Genomic DNA, 19,370 nt, shown 5'->3' with positions numbered 1-19,370 from the left:
CATCTCTTCCCATCTGTCTCTGTCTCCCCTTTCCTTCCTTCCTTCCCTCCTCTTTTACTCTCTTTCATTTCTCTCTCTCCATTCCTCTGTCTCAGGGAAGTGCGCCATCTCTGATCCCTAAGCTGTGCAGGCCGATTGGGAGAGAGGCAGGAGGCGGGGATCCTGGGTCATTCCAGAGAGCCCTCAGACCCCCTGTGGGGAGAGCCCCATATTCCCCAAGGGCAGCCGGGAGACCTGTTACAACAACAGGTGTGCCAGGAACGTTCCTGCCTCTCTCACCCAGCACCTTCAGACTCTGAGAGACAAAATTGCACTTGCCAGAACTGTAGAAAACCCCAGGGGGTTTCCTGGGGGCTCCCTGACTCTGCTCACAGAGCAGACCCAGGAGGTAAGAGAATAAATCAAGCCCCAGGCAGGAGCCCCTGGACCAGCTCCTCTCCAGAATCTAGTTATACCCCTGGAGAAGGCAGAGGACCAAAGAAGCAGAGACCCCAACCCAGTGCCACCAGCAGCCAAAAGGCTCCTGAGCCCCTGAGGGGCTCACGCTTTTCCTGCAAACGCCACAAGGTCTACAACACTCAGTGCCGCTGGGATAGTCTGGGGACTGGGCTGTTGTGTTGTGCTGGGAGCATGTAAGCTCAGAGAACTGAGGTCCATGAGGCACCCACGGGAAACCTTGCATAGGTGTGCAGCCTGGGGGTCTAGAGAGGAAGAAACTCATATTGGGGGGAGCAGCACAGAATTTTCACCATGTTTCATAAAGGGGAAGGCTGCTGCCCTGAAATAAAAATCATTTGGGAGAGTCCAAAATATTTGAATCCAGCTCTATTTTCCTCCATAGGAAACAGGCTTTAAAAGCTCATTTCTCTCTCTGAGCTGCAGATTTCCTTCCTCCCTGAAACCTGGCCCCAGCCTATTTCTCTTCCTGCTACAGCAGTTGCATAATAAAGCTCCCTTTGCTCTGCCCCGTGCCATGATGGATGTCCTGAGCAGCAGCACCTGCATTCCCCTTCCTAAGTCTGGCCCTGAGCCCCAGGAGAGGGTCTGAAGGCAAGTGCCAGCAAGGGAGGTTGCCTGTCCCATGAAACAGGTGCAGGTGGTGAAAAGCAGAAACCACAGAAAGAAGTGTGATGTGAAACTCACTTAAGCACCAACCCCAGCCCAGAGTGGAGACCAGTGGAGCCTCAGGGGAGCTCAGCATGGCTGCAGGAGCAGGTGGGAGCTCAGAAGTGCTGCTAGGTTGGGGGCAGGCCAATTGATAAGAGGGGCTATCGCTGGGTGACACATATGGCAGCAACTGGAGGGAGCTCAAGAGCTATCAATTGGTAGTCTACTTGACTCTAGGAAGTCTCAGAGATCTGGCCATCTGGGGGGCAAGAGACTCCTGCCCTTGTTGAAACATGGCAGTACGAATCCCAGGTGCAGGGATGAGGCTTGTCCAGAGGCTTCTGATCATCTAGCATTCTTAAGCTCTGTGTGCGTGCGTGTGTGTGTGTGTATTTTCTCTCTCTGATGATTTTCATCTGATGATTTTGTCATGATTAAACCAGGCTTGACCAAGTATTTTTCTAGACTAACAGATCTTCACAGCAGCCCATCTTTAGTCATTCATTTTTGGCAGCTATAATTTTAAAGGTAATGCACAGTTGCAGTACAAATCCTCTGTCCTGAATCTACCCTCACTTGGTGCCAGCGACCCTAGATGGGCGGTGCTGGGAGCACCCCATGCCAGACATAGTCAGCTGGGCTGTGACGATCACTGACTGCTTTAAGGGAGAAAAGCAAGCGTCTCAAAGATGAAACTTCCTAGGTAGGAATTTCACGTGGGTTCTGCCTTGGCTCCTGTGTATCTCATGATGTGGGGTGCAGTTTCTGGGGCAAGGCCTGGGAGAAGAGAGATTTCATGATGGGCCATGCAGCACTGTCAAGATTAGAACTGAACTTTTTTCCAAACATGGGACTACCTGGTTCAGCTTCAGGCCAAGGAGCGGGGCATCAGCAGGTGCCATAGTCCATGGGTCCCAGGCCCCTCATTAGGGTATCTCTGACATAGGCCACCAAGGAACACAGGGAGGAAAGATGGGGTCCCGCAGGCTGGCTGGAGGACAAGAGGACCGTGCCTGGCTACCATATGATGCCTGTCCGTGCACAATGCCACCACCCACGTGGCCTGGGCTGAGGCTTAAGCTGCTGCAGCCTCCAGCTATCCATGCTTGATGCTTCCTGTCTCCCCCTACCCTCATCTTCCGTGGGGCTGCATCCCCAAGGAGAACCAGGTCAGGATCACTCATGCCCTTCACTGAACCGCCACCGTGTCAGGCTCTTCTTGGGAGCCCCTGGGGTACTCCCCAGGTGCATAATTGCTGGCGCCAAGCAGCCACAGCAGCCTGGCCCCGCTGCCTGCTACAGGAAGGCCCTGGCCTCCTCTGTGCTCCCCTGCCCTCATTTTGGTTCCACACCAGCCACATGTCCACAAGGCCCATGTGGTCTCTTCTTGGAGGCACCTGTGGACCGCTGTGGGACTTTCTGGGTGAAGGGTCTCCCACTCAGCAGGTCAGGACATCTGGCATGGTGACCCCAGCTCTCGTAAGCATAGCACTTCACAGTATAGATCTCTGCCTCGTGGCTGCCCTGGGAAACAGATCAGCCCCCGTCCTGGATGGGGACCATGACACAGGCTTAATCGGGGCCCTGGTGTTGGATCTGGCATGTTCCACCACATGCTGAACTGGGGAAGACCCCCAGCAGGGTCTGCGGTGGACAGAGGAGGGCTGGGGTCCTCCTAGAAGGCCGGCTCTGCTCTCAGGGGCTTCCAGAGGCCGGCTGCCTGATGCGGAGTCTATCTCATTGTGAGTGAATTAATTGTTGTGCAACCTAGAGCGGTGAGACAAGTTAATTACATAATTACTGCAAAACGACATGTTATTTCATAGCTGCAATATGGGAACTCTGTTGGAAACAATTGTAATTGCCCAGAAACGGCATTCGAGTGGCTCCGTTATCTCTCGATAACCATGTAATTAACTTGTGTTACAACTTCATCTGCAGTAAACTCTGAAGTTAGGAATTGGGGGCCCAGGGGTGGGCACAGCCTTCCTTGACCTGAGGGCCCAGGGAGGGTCTGGCACAGGGTAAGGAGTTCTGCTACCGATCAGGGAAATGATTCGCTTTTCCAAGCTGAGGGAGGAAATTCCTCACTACAGACTCCAGTCCTCAAATTCACGCACTCCGACTCGGTCCCCATCTCACACGGCCACACACAGCTCCCCAGTTCCAGAGTCACATCAGACACATCACACAAAAACCCCACTGCAGCCAGGCCACCTGGCTCTTTGCCACTCTTCTCTGTCATAAGAGGGGGACACGGCACAGATGAGAACCCCTGCGCCAAGATCTTTGGCAGGATCCTGCCCACGGATTGGGCCACTGACCAAAAAACCACCATGTGGGGAGGAAGCTGCTCCCAGGGCCCGAAAGGCCCAGCCATGCTCCCACGTCACTCTCAGCGGAGGAGCAGGCCTGGGGCAGGGTGACACGCAGTTCCCCATCCATGAGTAGGTAGAGCTGGAAGCAGCGAGCAGGCTCCATCCGCCCTGGGCTCTGGGCCAAGTCCAGGGTGAGAACAGTCCCTGGAGAAGGAGGAGCAAGTGGCCTGACGGTGGGGTGGGGGAGCCTGTCCACACAGCCTTCCCCATCCAGGCTTTGGATCCAAGCAGTCCCTATTTGTCATACCATTCATTGCCGGGCAGGGCATGGAAAACGCCCTGGGCATCTGGCTGGATGGCTGTCCCCGCCTACTTCTGCCTACACACCCGTCCGCTTGTGTGTCCATGTCTCCTGCCTGCCAGCATGCACATCTGTCTGACTGCGTGTGTCCACTGGATGGGCTGTCTCTGACTCTCCGCGGTTGTCGCAAGTGGTTGTGGTCCGCGGAAGGCCACTGGCCCGTCCCAGGTTTCCCCGTGGGGTTCGTCCTCACTGTGCTGGACTCCGCTTGCTTTCTTGGCTTTCTCCCTCCTTCTCAAGGGCAGGGACTGTGTCTGATCCATGATTCATCCGCATGGCTGGTGCTTGCAGCACGGGGATGAGACAGAGTAGATTAAGGTTTGCTGAATGAATGAATGAAAGCCTCTGGCCTGCGTGGGTTGAATACAGGCCAACAAGATTGTTCTTGGTCACCCAGGAGTGCAGAAAGTCGGGCCCCAGGACAGGCCCAAGCTGCAGGGAGGAGACAGCAAAGGCTGTCCATCACCCTGAAATGGAAGAGGGGTTTGTGAAAGGTATTCTCAAAGTAGGAGGCTCGGGATTCGGGGTCTTACTATGAGAACAAGTCAAGGCTGGGTTCCTGGCTGGGGGTCTCAGTGGAGGGAGGTCACACAGGAACCCAGGGAAGGGAGGGCTTCAACTTGCGTCTCTTTATCTTGGGGGCCAGGGTATAGGCTCTTCCAGGAGGAGGGGAGGACACCCCTGGTCCCACCTCTGGCTGTGGGATATGTGGGCTTATCCCCTTCCCCCCAGCTTCTACCCCCTAAAGCCCACCTGGAGCTCCCCTGCCCGGCCCATCAATAGCACACACTGGAGCCCCAGGTCCTGCTCTGTGCCCAGCTTTAGGGAGCCCAGGGGAGGGCCCTGTTCCACTCCCAAGCAGAGGAGAGGGACCCCCAGGTCTGTATCAGTCAGGTGATCAACGCACAGTAACCTCCCCGGAAACATTCATAAGTTTAATCCACGCCAGTAATAAAATCGCATTACATTTCTCATAAAATAAATGTTCCCATTTATATACAGAAGACAGACTGTACAGGCCCAGCCTGGCCCCAGGAGGGGTCACACACAGACGGGCAGCAGAGGAAGGGCCGTCCCTCCCATCGAGGACGGAGGAGTTCTAATCGGCAGGAGAGTGGCTGGCCGGCCAGGCGGGTGGGCAGACGGGCAGACGGGCAGACAGGCAGACGGACAGATGGGCCTGGAGGCCAGGCGCTGGGCATTACTGAACCTGGGATTCAAAGGTGCCATTGAGCTGTCCCTCCTCATAGTCCATCTGACACAAGATCATGTTGTTCTTCAGGAAGAATTTGTCTCCCACACAAAATCTGGAAAATCCAAGCAGGAGAGAGAGGCCATGGAGGGGTCCCAGTGGATGGTGGGGGCTCCAGACAGGCCCCAGCCCAGCCCAGGAGGTAGACATGTGAGAACTGAGGTCCTGGAGAGTTTTGTTCCTTCAACTTTCCAGAAGGGATCCCTTAAAGGTCTCATAACCAACCCGGTCAATCACCCTGGGTCAGCCCAGTCCTCATCCAGGCCCTGTAGTCTGGGGTGTAGGACAGACAGATGGACACGTCTGGGCCATAGTTGGGTCTTCCCTGGAGGGGTGGGGTTGGTGGGAAGCTCTAGGAATCTCCTACCCCAGTCCCGGAGAGGGAGAAAGAGAGAGAAGGACAAAGAAACAGAAAAAGACTGAAGAGAGGAGACAGGTGGAGAGAGGTAGAAATGGGGGAGGAGGAAGGGGTAAAATGGTTGATTTTTCTATCCTTCTGCTCTTTTTCCCAACTTAAGAGGATAACTCAGTGAAACTCTTCCTTTGAACAGAATCTGTAGTTTTCCTGGAGCATCCTTCCAGAAGGTGACCCTGTCCTACCATTTTCCCTCCCACCCAGAGAAGGCCTTGCTTTGCTACCCGCCCGCACCCCCCACCCCTCTGTTCTTCTACAGTATGGGAGGATTAGGCTCTTTCCCCAAAGATGTCCCCAGGGTGGCTAGGCCTTCAGCCAGACCCCTGGGTCACAGGCTCAGTCCCAGAAGATCCCAATCCCACCACCAGGTGGCACTGCAACTTCACCAAGCCCTCTTAGCCGCAGGTCTGTCTGAGCTCCCCTCCTGCCCCCGCCCCCACCATCCCCCTAGGCCTTCCCTACAGGTCCCTCTGGACCTCATCCTCTGGGAACACTTGGAGGAGCCCCTGAGAAAATGGCTTGTCTTCCAGTGTTAAGCCCCCAGAGAGGGCTGAGAGGTTCCGGCCCCTTAGGTCCCTGGGGCCTCCCACGGGTCTGGGACATGGTGTAAGGGTTAGAAAGTGGCTGGGCTGGACCCAGACTCACAGGAGTGAGTAGCTGTTCCCATCAGGGCATTCCCTTCCAGGCACAGGAACTCCTCACTGAAATGTAGAAACATGCACATACGTATGGCCCGGTAGACCCCTGGCACATGAACATTTGAATATGTGTGTGTTCATACTCCTTTGTCATGTGCACACAGCACACTCATGCCTGTCCTGTACATGCACGTTTAAAAATCCACACACACGCGTGACACAATGTTCATACACAGTAAGCATGTGCATGCGTGACCCATCACACCCACACAGACATGGGCCCTCCAAACACATACACAACAGTGCCAGAGGGCACACATCCGGCTATGGGGATCAGGCATACACGAAACACACATATGCACATGCATGCTCACGACCACACGACATCTGAGCCCGTGCATGTTTGCACGTACACGCCGGCAGTGCGCTGGCCCCGCAGGCGGTAGCTGGGGTCTGCTCTAGGTACGCACTCACCTCTGGTTGCAGAGCTGGCAAGCGAAACAGTCGAGGTGATACACATTGTCCCGGGCCCGCATCACCATCTCGAAGGCTGGGATCAGCTTGCTGCAGGCAGCGCAGTTGCCCGTGGTGCCAAAAAGCCTGCCAGGTGTAGGGTGCAGAGGGCTCAGGGGCTGGTCAGGGTTGGGGGGCAGAGGAGCGGGCTCTACCAGGGGCCCTGCGGGTCCCTACTCCTGGGTGCTTGGCAGGTGGGCCTAGGCAAGGGGGAAGGAACACAGAGGGCAGCCTCTGGATTCTGCTAAGAGATTGGGCTTCAGAGAAATCAGTTCAGCCACCCATGGAGAGCAGTGCAGGGGCTCAGGAGTTGGGTGACACTGTCCTTCTCTGGGCTGGGCTGACAAGATCCCCCTCCTAGGCTCCCACTGGGGCTGGACTACTGGGACCTAGGGCCAGTGGAAGAACACTGGGCTGGGCCATGAGCAAGGACTCGAGTCACACAAGCATGAACTCAGGGGCAGTCCACTGGCCCTCAGGCAGGTCCTAGGTCTCTCTGAGCCTCCTTTATTTTGACTATAAAACGGAGACTGAAGAACATTCTTTGCAGGCTTGTTGTGGAAACTTCGGTTAAGTTCTCAGTCCTGGACCACTTAGTGAATGCCTCTACTGAGTGTGTTTGCCACGTGCCAGGCCGTGTTCTGAGGGCTGTACTGAGATCAACTCATTTAATTTGACAACAGCCCTGTGGGGTGGTCTTTTTCAGCAACCAATTCACTGGGTGACTTGCCTAAATCCCTTTTTCCTCTTCCTACATCTCAGCATAACCTTTTTCAAAAGGGGGTTCTAGACTAGGTGATCCTGCTCAAAGATGCTTCTAAAATAGGACAAATGCCCAAAGAAAGTTCCAAGGCCATCTGGCCCAAGGCCTCTTTCACACAGGCATTCCCTCCCTCCTCCTAGCTGCTGGTTGCAGAGCTCTGGGATGGGGGTGCTCACTTTCTCCCCATGTAGGCCAGTCTCGGGCAGGGTATTCCAATGGCTGAAGCCCCCACCCAGGCTCCTCTTTGCTTCTTTTCTGCACACTGTCTGAGCAAGTCCCAAGTGAGGCAAGAGGGCTGAGAGGCAGGCGAGAGACCCCCTAATCCCTGATTTGTCCAGCCCAAACCCAGGTGCCTGCTGCTCAAGCTTGGCTCCATTGTTCATCAGCCTGAGCTGCCTGGTGGCTCAGATTAAGGCAGACAAAGACTTGGCCGCAACATCTGCCTGCCAAGGGGGGGCCTCACTGCCCCCAGTGGCTGCAGGGGGGCAGCCTTCAGAGAGGCCTCTCTGGGGAGGAGCTGCCCCAGGAAGCCCCACCCCTACCCCAGCCCATTGACCTACCTGGCCCCAAAGTCATTCCTTGGCCTCTGCCAGAGCCCAGAAACAATACCTTCAGCTCCAGTAGGTGTCAGGGCTCAGAATGCGTGTGGATGCTTGGACTCTGCTGAGGAGTCCATCCTACACTGTGGCCTCTCCCGCCCAGGTCCCCGGGGACCACTGGGTTGGTATGCCAATTCTCCTCAACCTGGGATGTCCAGTCCCCAGGGGCTGTCCGAAATCTTCCAACTTGGAGGTCATCGAGGGGGGAGTCCCCAGAAATATTCTTCCTTAGCCCCTCCTCCTGGCCTCAGCCCTTTCCTCCAGCCCAGCAAGGAGCACTGAGTTACACAGGTCCTAGATTATTGCGATACTTAAAAAACTTCTGGCTGAAGGCAGACGTTGAAAGAAAAGGTGCAGGCAGGTAAACCCTAGGCTCTTCCCGAAAGTAAGCCTGCTGATAACCCTGCCTGCTACCATGGTCCAGACCTGAGCAGTGGGAGGCCCCCCGCAAAGCCCTTGCCTGACCTGTTAATTAATGCAATGGGCCTTCCTTCCTCGCAAGGCCCTGCCGCGGCCACCCAGCCAAATGTAGATGCTGGGTCTCAGCCAAGGCCCCCACTTTGTGGCCTCCTTCCAGCCTTGCTGATGTCATAAATGGCCTAAGGGAGGGTTAATTGGGGGAGACAGCCCGAGGGAATAGGATCTAGGTTGTGGGGGAAGGGCCGGTTAGAGCTCCACGGAATGCGAGCTGGGGAAGCTTTTGTCTTTATAATTAACTATTCACTCTTTATAATTAACTATTCACGGAGGGACAAACTGCTGCTTGGAGAAGGTCAGAAGCTAGAGGGTTCGGAGCTAGTTCAAACCCAGGTCTTTAAGCTCCAACATCAGTGGTCCTTCTCCCAGGGTCTGGCTACCTGCCAGATGCCCCAGGCACCCAGGTGTCTAATGCCAGGGCTCGCTGGGCACGGGGAAGAGGAGGCAAGAAGACTTCATCAGGCAGGAGGGGCCCAGGGAAGTCAGAGCTTGACCACCTGGTCCTGCAAGGCCTCTGAGGTGTCTCCTCCCAGATTCCAGGGACAGGGTGGGTCAGAAGCACCTGACAAAGACAGGCAAAGCCAGGCTGGTACCCTTGGGAAACTTATCTCAGATGTCCCCTGGTCTCGAAGGCTGGCTCAGGCCCTGTGCTGGGCGCTGAGCCAAGCAGCTGACGGTGTGGCTCTGTCTTTGGGCCTCTGTGGACATCTCGGGGAACAGGGCCGGGCAAGGATGGTCAGGAATGAGCACTTAGGGCCTGGGTCCAGAAGCAGGGGCAGAGCCACGCTGGGCCTGGGGTTGGGGTGGGGGGCTGGGGCCGGCGGGAGGCGCACCTCAGGTAGTCGCGCCGGCACAGAATGAGGTTGGCCTTGGTGTAGAGGGTGGAGCCCACCTCGCCCAGGCGGCAGTCACAGCAGGCACACTTGAGGCAGTCCTCATGCCAGTACTTGTCCAGTGCCTTCAGCAGGTAGCGGTCCTTGATCTTGCGGTTGCAGCCCGCACAGCCCTTCTGCTTGCCTTTGGGCTGGACGGAGAGCATGGGCACGCCTGTGGATGGGTGGACAACAGACGGACCGACACGGTATTGACTGTGGCTCCAGGGCTCGGGCCCATCCCCTCGAGGAATGGGAGCCCACTGCTTCTCCCTGTTGCCCTCTCCAGGGTGGGGGCTCCCAGTCCTCACTTGTTCCCCAGCAAGCCTCCCACCGCCCGACCCTGGCCCCGGGGGTCCTGTCCTTTGAGCCACACGGCACAGGCTGTTCCTCCCGCCTGCAGAGGTCCCTTCAGAAGCTGCAGGCAGCCTGCGGAGCCCCACATCAGCTTGGCTGTACAGCACACATGTGGGCGCAAGGCCTAGCCCCCGAGCTATTTGTCCCCATCTGGCCACAGCCTCCTGCGCCGTCTGCTTGCCAGGAGGCCTGAACTCTCCTCATGCAGCCCCATCTGCCTGGCTCTTCTTAGGCAGCCCTAAGAACTGAATCTCACAGTGGACTTGGGTCCACTGCGACTCCCAGATCTTTTGGCTACCTCAAGACTTGCACCTGGGACCCTTTCGCCCTCACTCAGCCTACAGACTCTTGGTTCACTCCTGTGGAACTGTGGTGGTATCACCCCACGACACTCCCAGTGGGGAGCAGGAGCCCTGGGGGTCCCTGCAGAGTGAGCAGGGAGACAGCAGAGCCTGGCCTCCTCTGGGCTCTCCTCAGCAATTCTTCCAGCTAGATTCAAACTTCCCACCTGCCCTGGCCTGAGGCTGGGGAGGTTTTGAGTCTCTGAACCCTTGCTCCACCCACCAGGACACAGTCTCTGAACCACAGGGTTCCCCCCACCCCACCCCCAGGGCCCATGCATGCCTCTCAACATACAAGAAAAACTACAAAAGCTAGGAATTTCAGCATGGAGTTTACTGGAAGGAGAAGCTGAGCTCTCAGCAGGTAATGTGCACTCACGCACACCCCATGCACATAGGCCTAGCATGTAGGCATGTGCGTGCGTGTGCACAGAGACTCAGACTCCTAGCCCCAAGCCATGGGGGCATAAGCAGTGACCACAGGGAGCAACAGCAAGGAGAAGGTGGGGACAGAGGTCATCCTGAGTCTGGACATCCAACACGGAGCCCTGAGGCATGACTGTGGTGAAGACTGATTGGAGTGAAATGCAGGGAGTCTCAGAGTCGAGACCCAGGACTGGGGCGGGTGTGGGGCACCTGTAGGAGCTGCCTGAGAACCCCTCATGAAGACAGTGGGGGTGGGGATGCGCCTTCCCTGACCAAGGCTCAGGAGCACAGAGGAGTCCCCTCTGGAGGGAAGAGCCCACCCTTTCCTGCCTCCCTAGCTCTCCACCAAGCCCATGAAGTCTGCCCTCCTCCTGGCCCTGTCCTCTCCAAGGGACTCCAGCACTCTCTAGGGTCCCTGGGTTCAGTTCCCTCTCCCTGGTATCCCTCTTATCCTTCTATCCCTGCCTCCACCCACTGCCCTCGGCCCAGAGTTGGAGCGGCTTCCTTCCCCCTTCCCTCTTCCTGGTGTCTGACCCTTCCTCAGACTTGAGAAGAGAAGCAGCCTCCAAGAGGCCTCAGCCTTAGAATCCACAGATGTCAGGCCAGAAGGGCTCTCCGAGCTCTTCCAGGCAAATGCTCCAAGGAATGGTGGGGAAACTGAGGCACTGGTCTGAAGGCAAGGTCTAGTATAAGCCACTCATCACCCAACAGGCTCCGGGGGTCCTCCCTGCTGCTGTGCTTTGCTGCCTCTCCAGACCTCTCTTGAGAGGCCTTCTGGGGCCCGGGAGCAGGACAGGTGACAGCAGAGGGGACGCCGCACTGACTGGCAGTGGACTCTCCTTCCTCCTTCCTCCAGTCCCTGCAGGGCCTGTTAGCTGGGATGCCTGCCGCCTAATTTCCTCAATGCAGCTCTAAAGGTTAATTGGTCTGAGAGTGATGAGGCTGAGGATGACTATGTCCTGAGGCCTGCCTGTGTCTCCTCTGCCAGGGTCCAGTCTGGTCACAGACCTCTGAGGAGGCCGAGGGAGTCAGCTGGCGAGCAGGCAGCCCTGAGAGCTAAGGGAGCTCTGAAGGGTTCCTTCCAAGGCCAGACCTACAGGGTGAGGGAAAATGGGGGAGGGGTAGAGAGAGCTGGATGTGAGGAGGTCTTTGGGTCCTGTGGAGGGAATACCCAGCCAGCACAGCTATAAGTACACACTCACCAGCTTGCAAAATCTCAGGCCGGGTCTCTAGGATAGCCCCACCAAGGCTGGTTTTCCCCTTACGTACCTGGACAGGCAACAGCTTGAGCCCCCCTCCCCAAGAGAGGTCTGGCATGGCTCCTAGACAGGCTGTCCTTTAGAGCTGAGGCCCCAGCACGCCCAGCCGCAGAGCCCGCCGAGCTGTGATCTGTAGCACTAGCTGGGCCTGGAACCGACAGGACCCAGAAAGGCTGTGAGGAGCAAAGCCACAAGCCAGCCCAGGTCCTCTGCGTCTTGCCCATGCTTGGGCTGGCTCTGGCCCATGGCAGGGCTCCATAAGGCCTGGGAGCTCTGTTTCCTGGGCCCTGGAGAACTTAAGAAGCCACAAGGCTTCTGCCAAATAGTGTCTGATGTCCACCGACACACAGAACTCCAGCCTGGCTAAGGAGCTCCCAGAACATATGGGGACCTTGGGCTTTCTCTGCCTAGAAAGACTGAGGTCCTGGGAGAAGTCTGACTCACTCCTTCCTTCTTTACTGAGAACCCACACTGTGTTTGCTCTTTCACAGGGCTAGTTCAGGAGACCTGAAAACACTCCTGAAAAGGCAAGGAGGTTTAAAGGGGGCATCTCTTCTGTTCCCCAAATGGAGTGAGATGTTCCCCAGAGGGTCAAGGCTTGCCCTCACCACCCTGCCTCCCCAACCCCCACCCAGCCGGCCAGTCAGCCCTGCAGACACCTCTTCCCTCCCTCCCTCCCCTGCCTGGCTCTGGGAGCTGAGCCTCGGGCCATGCACTTTCCATTAAGGAGATAGCATCCCTTTGCTGAAGTCCATTTGGGATCCATTTTAGTGTTATCTAAAAATCAAATCTACATGGTAATCCTTTTAATGTACTCCTGACTTTAGAAAAAAAACAGCTTTGCGCTCCTTCAGGAAAGGTTTTAAAGCATTACCCAGTAATTACTACTCACCCATGAAAACACTGATATTTTACAATGGTTGATGTTTGAGCCTGCCCGCACGCATGGGCACACGCTCAGACACACGCGGGACCCAGCAAAATAAACCAGTTCACAAAGCCCATGTGTTACCCCTACATCTCAGGGTGTGGGGGGGATGCGATTCGAGGGGAGGCAGGCCAAACCCCAGCCCGCCTCTATGCCAGGCAGGCTGATAGGAGGAGGAGGCAGCCTCCGGGTCTGACTCATCGGCTGCCAGACACTTACCCTCCGCTCTTTAATCTGGGGAAAAGCCAGACAGTCCCAGTGACCAGGAGGGACTGCCAGAGGTCATTCAGCTCTTCCTGTACCCACTCTCCAGCCAGGAGAGAAGCCCTTCTCTTCACTTGGATCCCCCAGGGGTCTGCAACATCAGACTCAAGTAAGTCCTCAGTAATCCCTGCCCAGCTATCCCAGGCCAAGCTGCGTCCGCCCCCATATCAGGTATGTGAATTTCTCCAAACTGCCAAGCCCACCGGGTCCCAGTCCCCCTGATGCCTCCCTTAGCTTGGACAGCAGGCTAAGCCCAGCTGGGGAGCACTCCTGCTACCTCCCACAAGCTCCTCCAAAGCCAGTCCTCCACTAGCCAAAGCCCACCCCACCCAGCCCTGGGTCACTCGCAAGTATGCCCTGTGCCACTGCGGCCACTGCTGGCAACTCCAGCTGGCATCAGAGACCCCCCCTCCCACATGCTAGCTTGTCCTGCTTGGCACTGCGGGATCTGGTCCCTGTAGAATCCTAGAATAATATCCCTCTCCAACCTGCATATGGACCTGGTCTGCGTCTATCCCAGCACCTTCCCTCCACCACGGCTCCAGGAAGAAATGCCTTGCCCTCCCATCCCACCTGCCACCCAAAGTCAGAGTCAGCAGTGGCTGTGAGGTGCAGGGCACAGCGCTGGAAGTCAGAGAGCCTACTTTCCAGCCTGAGCGCTGTCCCAAGGAGCTCGAGGGCCTGGTGCAAATCCCCCATCTTTCTGACTTGGCTTCTGTGAAATGGGGAGCCAAAAAGATGGTGGCGAGGACAGAACAAGGTCACACATACTAAGGCTCAGCAGAATCTGGCTTCCAGGGGGAACGGACACGAAAACTGGGGAGTATTCTTAATATGCGTCCCGGGATGCCCTCCCCCTGTTCCAACCCTTGTTTCCTTCAACTTTTTATCTTGACACAATTTCAAGCCTTCAGAGAAGTTGCAAAATAGAAAGAATTCCTGTCCACCTTTTGCCTAGATTCCCTAAATAGGAACATTTTACCATATTTGCTTTATCCTTCTCTATACAGCTACCTATGATGTTTTCCCCTGACTCATTTGCAAGTTGGGTTCAGACAGGAAGGCTCACACTCCTAAATACTTTGATGTGTTTTTCCTAAAAGCAAGGACATTCTCTCACGTAGCCACAATACAATTAACACAACCAGGAAATTATCCTTGATCTAACACTATTACTTGCGGACTTCATTCAGATCTGACCAATTCCCCCAATAATAAAATACCCTTTATGGCAAACTAACATTCTGGATCCTGCTTCGCTTTCGCTTGTCAAGTTTAGTCTGTTTAAATGTGGAAGAATTCCCAAGCCTCTCTTTGTGTTTCAAGACACTAGCATTTTTGAAGAGTCCAGGCCAGTGACGGAGTACCCTTCAGTTTGGGTTTGTGACGCCTCTGACGGTGTGACTTTAATTCCTCTGTGCTTCAGTTTTCTTTATCGTCCAATGAGTATGAAAACAGTCCGCATCTCAGGAATCAGGGAGCCAGTCTCTGCGAAGAGTATAGGACTGACGGGACCCGGCAGTCAAAGGTTAGCTCTGATCAGTGTCACTTCATCTGGCGCAGGGGAAGGGATGACCTGAGTCACAGCTCCATCTCAGGCCCCTAAAATAGTGATGATCACAAACTTCGAGGCAAATACACAGATTTGAATGTGTGACCCTGGTTAAAGTCACATAGGCACCGGCTCGAGTCCAGCATCACCCGAAGAGCAGTCCTGTGGTCGCGGCAGACGTGTGTAGGAGGAAGCAGCGCTGCCTGGCTGATGGGCAAGCAGGTGGGAAGGGGTCACTATGGCAGCTCAGCGCAGGCCCCCTGGGGGCCACAGGGGGGTGTTCCCTTGGCAGCTCTCGTCATCTCTGTATGTGTCTCAGTGGTGCTTCTAAACCTGTCTCCACACACCGCAGCTTGGCCACCTGGGGCAGAAGCTGGGCTCCCCTGGGGCTTGTTATTCCCATTTTATCAATGAGAAAACTGAGGCCCAAGAATGGTTCCAACCTGTCAGGGGACACATGGGTAGAATGGGACAGTGCTGGGATTTGAATCCCGGGTCCAAGCCCTAGCCTCGTTGGCTATGCTCTCAGACTGTGTGCTATGAACCTCTTGAGGTGCTTGTGGACCCCAGGCAGGAGGCATTAAAACAAAGAGCGACAGAGACTCAGGACACGCCTGCAAACATGCACAGCAGCACACGGGTGCTCGTGTGCAGACACGTAAACACATGCACGTACGCCAGCTCCACGAAAGGTGGGACTGTGCCGACTCTCCCCACAACGGTTTCATCCCGCAGCCTGGCACAACGCTGGCGTCTAGCAGCTGCTCACACACACCCCTGCATCTGCGCACACGCATGATGGGCGTGCTCAGGTATTATACACACCTATGCACAAGTGGTCACAGCACCTTCACTGTCTTTTAAAACACAACATTTCTGGGCACCTGGGTGGCTCAGTGGGTTAAGCCTTTGCCTTTGGCTCAGGTCATGATCTCAGGGTCCTGGGATCAAGCCCCATATCGGGCTCTCTGCCCAGTGGGGAGCCTGCTTCCCCCTCTCTCTCTGCCTGCCTCTCTGCCAACTTGTGATCTCTGTCTGTCAAATAAATAAACAAAATCTTTAAAAAACAAAACAAAACAAAAAACACAACATTTCCAAAAAGTAGATGGTCTCTTGAAATTGAGCTCTGATTTTAGCAAAACCCACGAGGAAGAGGCCCAGTTCTCAACACTACCTTCCCAAGGAAACGGAAGAGTGGGAGCCCTTGGGTTTTACCCACACAGGACCCAGGGCAGTGCTGGGGATTCTCCAGAAAGGCAGTCCCATGCTCTGCACCTGCTCCAGCTGCTGCAGGTGGGGCGGGGTCTGCGGTCTTTGGGGATCTGGGTCACGGCCAAGCTGCAAGGTGCTTGTGCCCACGTGGGCCCACACCTGGGCCTGAGAGGGCAGAGGAGGGTCCCAAACAGAGCCAGCCAGTGCCCCCTCTACAGCATCAGTCCTGTTTAATAAGGAAATTTGAAAGTGTAATCTAATTCCGCAGAATCTCTTTAAATCTCGTTTTCTCAGAAGTAACTTCATTTCGCACAGACACATCCAGCCTTGTGAGAAGGCCTCCATTTCACACCAGTTTTATCTCCACAATTTCTCGTCTCACTGCACTCCTATCCCAGGGCCTTGCCATGCGGCAGGCGAGGCCTGAACTAATAGCATTTCCTACTCATTTGGAATCAAAAGCCAACGAGAACAACTGTTGAAACGCGTGGCTACAGCCACCTAGAGCACATTCATTACCACACCTCCGTGCACCCCTTTGCAGGTGGCGTGCTCATTGCGTGAGAAGAGGGAAAGAAGTCAGGTTCCCATGGCCTCCAACTCCCCACTGGGCCAGGGGAGGGATGCCAACTCACTGGAGGACTGGTCCCTTTTGCCCTGGCACTGCCCCTCAAAGGGGCTGGTGTAGAGGCAGGTGGTAGAGACACAAAGACGGGGGGCCCTGCAGAGAGAAGGGTTTGACTTGAATTCTGGCTCCATTGCTTCTCAGCTCTGCCTCACTTTCCCTACCTGCTAAATGAGGACAGCCCACTTTAAAGAATTATTCTGAGGGTTAAATTAATGGACAAAATGTACAATGTATGGACATGAAGCACACGGATATAGTGGCCTAAAAAAATCAGCTAAGGGACATCTGAGTGGCTCAGTCGATTAACCAGTCTGCCTTCGGGTCAGGTCATGATCCCAGGGTCCTGGGATCAAGTCCCCCATCAGGCCCCCTGCTCAGTGGAGAATCTGTTTCTCTCTCTGCCTGCTGCTCCCCCCTGCTTGTATGTTCTCTCATTCTCTCTCTCTCTGGCAAATAAATAAATCTTTCTAAAATATCAGCTAAGAAAAATGATCTATGTCTTACAATCCAATAATTCTCTTCCTAGGTATTCCCCCACCAGAAATGACAGCATATGCCCACCAGAGGCGATGTACAAGGACATCCAGGGCAGTTTTCTTCACAAGGGCCCCAACCTGCAAACACCACAAATGCCCATTAACGACAGCAAAATGGATAACACACTGCAGTGCACTCACACAGTGGAATACCACACAGCCATGAAGAAGATGGATCACGGGTACACAGCAACATGGAGAATCGGACAGCATGATGCTGAATGAAAAAAGCCAGCCAGACACAAAAGCTATGTATGGTATAATTCTATCTCTATGCATTACCCAAACAGGCAAAACCGGTCTGTGGTGAGAAATGTCAGAATAATGGCATATGTTATCATGGGGCAGAAGGTTTGAGGAAGCCCGCTGAAGAACTGGAAATGTCCTGGTCTTGATCTGGGTGGTGTTTAAAGGGGTGCACATAAGTGCAGAAGCTTGTTGGACTGAACATTTGAGACTTGCACCTCTTACTGCATATACATTCCACCTCCAAGAAAAAAAATAAAGAACTGAGATGGACACGCCTCAACAAAGACTTTGGAGGCTTCTCCATAAAACCCACCATTTACTCTGTACTCACTACACCCGAGATCTCAGGGAATCCTCAGATTCACTCTGACGTCCTAATGATGACCCCCATTCAACAGATGAGGAAGCAGAGACCTAGGATGGTTCAAGTCCTTACCCAAGGTCAAACATCTAGGAGGTTGCGGGGCAGGGACTGAACCCTCCTCTCCTGGCCAACTCTGGGACTTCAGATTCTCACCCAGCCCACGGCCCATGGCTTCTCTGCACAGACTGGTTGGGGAACAGTTACCGGGGCAGCATCTGGGTCCCCCTCTGTGGCCTAGATGCCAGGATGATCCCAGGGTGGGGGCCAGCAGCACTCCTAGAGCAGGACCTGGGTTGAGAACAGGAGAAATGATGGCAGGGCACAGTCCCTATGCTCCGGTGAGCCACAGGCCACTTCTGCTCCATTGGTGGTTCCAAAGGAGCTATAAGCTATAGCTGCTGTGGGACCTTGGAAGGGCTTAAAGGTGGGGCCAGAAGGGGGACAGGGACCAGAAGGGCTGTGTAGTGGCAGATGTAAGATGCCTGCATTGCAGCCTTGAGAGGGACAAAGAAGCCCTGAGACGGCACATGTCCTCATATGTCCTCAGGGCAGTGGGCTGAGCTGTGAGGGGAGGACCGGGGGGCTTCAGACCCAGAACCCAGTTGCTGGGGGCGGGGGGGCGGGACTCAATCAACAGCCAGGGGCTGGTGTGTGAACGAGGGAAGTAGGGGGCACCTAGAACAGGGCCCAACTCAGGGTGAGAAACTGAAAGGAGGTCCAGCAATAATTGCCTTCTCTAAAGTGTGAAGTCCCTTCCTGTGTCCATAGCCCATCACAGTAGGGCTGGTGGGAGCACCATGCAATGCTGTCCCCGTGTACCTGCAACTGCTACAGTCACGTTCAACAGCGGGATGATAGCCTTTACTGCCTACTCTGTGCCGAGTGCTTTACATTCATTAACGCTCGTCTTTGTGATGACCAGGAGGTCAGAGAAATCATACAACCTGCCCCATGGCAAGCCTAGGAGTGGCTAAGTGAGGGGGCCTGGGACCCAGACTGCTGACCCCAGCCCTTTCCTGCTCTAGCTCCTTGATCTGACGGTATGGCATCATGATTTTCCTAAGCATTGGGGAAAGTGAAGTTCTGCTTGGACTCAATCTGGTTGCTGCCAAAAGAAGAAAGTTCTAAACACATCTTGCAGGGTACATCAGGGCAGGTCAGGCCTCTGGGCCCCAGTGCCCTCCCGAGGAGCCATTTCCTATGAGGGTGTATTTCTGCAGCAGGTTTTAGGGGATGAAACCTCCTTAGGAATGGTGTGTCCTAAAGCCTGGCCCTGCCGTGACCTTCGAGTGTCTGGAGGTGAAGGGGCTGAGCTGTCTCTACACACATCTCACAGGCTCTCACTGTTGAGGGAAGCCAAACCCAGCACAGCCTGGTGGCTGGTGAGGGCTTTCGGAGACCTAGTCTAGACCACGCAGGGGCCCGAATGATGCCCTGGAGCAGGTGCAAATGGAAGTAGCTCCCCAGAGACACACGGTTCTCTGCTGATCTTCGGGGCGCGGGTGGGGGTGGGGACTCAGAGACGTCAGAAGCTGCAAGTGCTCTTTGGAGACTGTCACGGGGAATGACACTTCAGTTAACTGCCCAGTTGTCTACAGGATGAGTGCAGGCCTGCTCTCCCAGCTCTCTGATTGTTTCTGTAAGGTCCCAGCCATACCTCAAAAGCAACAGGTCCAAAACAGGACTCGATCTCTCCTCCCTGAAACCTGGCCCCTTGACCCATACCCCAGGCTTCCTCTCATCACGCTAACACCATCACCCACCCAGATGCTCAGGCCAGAGACTCAGAGTCACCTCAGGCCTTCCGTCATCCTCACTCCCGACTGCTGACTCCCACTTCCCAGACTGCCTCCCCTTTCCATTTCCGGAGCCACCATCATCTTTCGCCACGCTATCAGCATAGCTCCCTACCAGCCTCTCATGTCTACTGTCTACAATC

The 19,370-nt window shown here is 55.2% G+C and overlaps 1 protein-coding gene across 2 annotated transcripts in view; it reads right to left on the bottom strand.

Moving 5' to 3' along the window:
- Positions 1-4,706: 4,706 nt before the first annotated feature.
- The window catches only part of LMO1 (LIM domain only 1), a 40,363-nt gene continuing 25,699 nt past the window's right edge, over positions 4,707-19,370 (bottom strand). For both annotated transcript variants that reach the window (XM_045065858.1, XM_045065857.1), the window contains 3 exons: positions 9,277-9,490; positions 6,566-6,691; positions 4,707-5,093 (listed from right to left, as the gene is read on the bottom strand). In XM_045065858.1, coding sequence (XP_044921793.1) covers positions 4,988-5,093; positions 6,566-6,691; positions 9,277-9,490 — 446 coding nt within the window. In that variant the 3' untranslated portion in view covers positions 4,707-4,987. The remainder of the gene's footprint in view (positions 5,094-6,565; positions 6,692-9,276; positions 9,491-19,370) is intronic.

This window comes from Mustela putorius, unplaced genomic scaffold (genome assembly GCF_011764305.1).
Source record: "Mustela putorius furo isolate JIRA1106 unplaced genomic scaffold, ASM1176430v1.1 tig00003859_pilon_pilon_pilon, whole genome shotgun sequence".
NCBI classification, from domain to species: domain Eukaryota; kingdom Metazoa; phylum Chordata; class Mammalia; order Carnivora; family Mustelidae; genus Mustela; species Mustela putorius.
The sequence above is the reverse complement of the archived record's forward strand: the minus strand, read 5'-3'. Positions and strand labels throughout refer to the sequence as shown.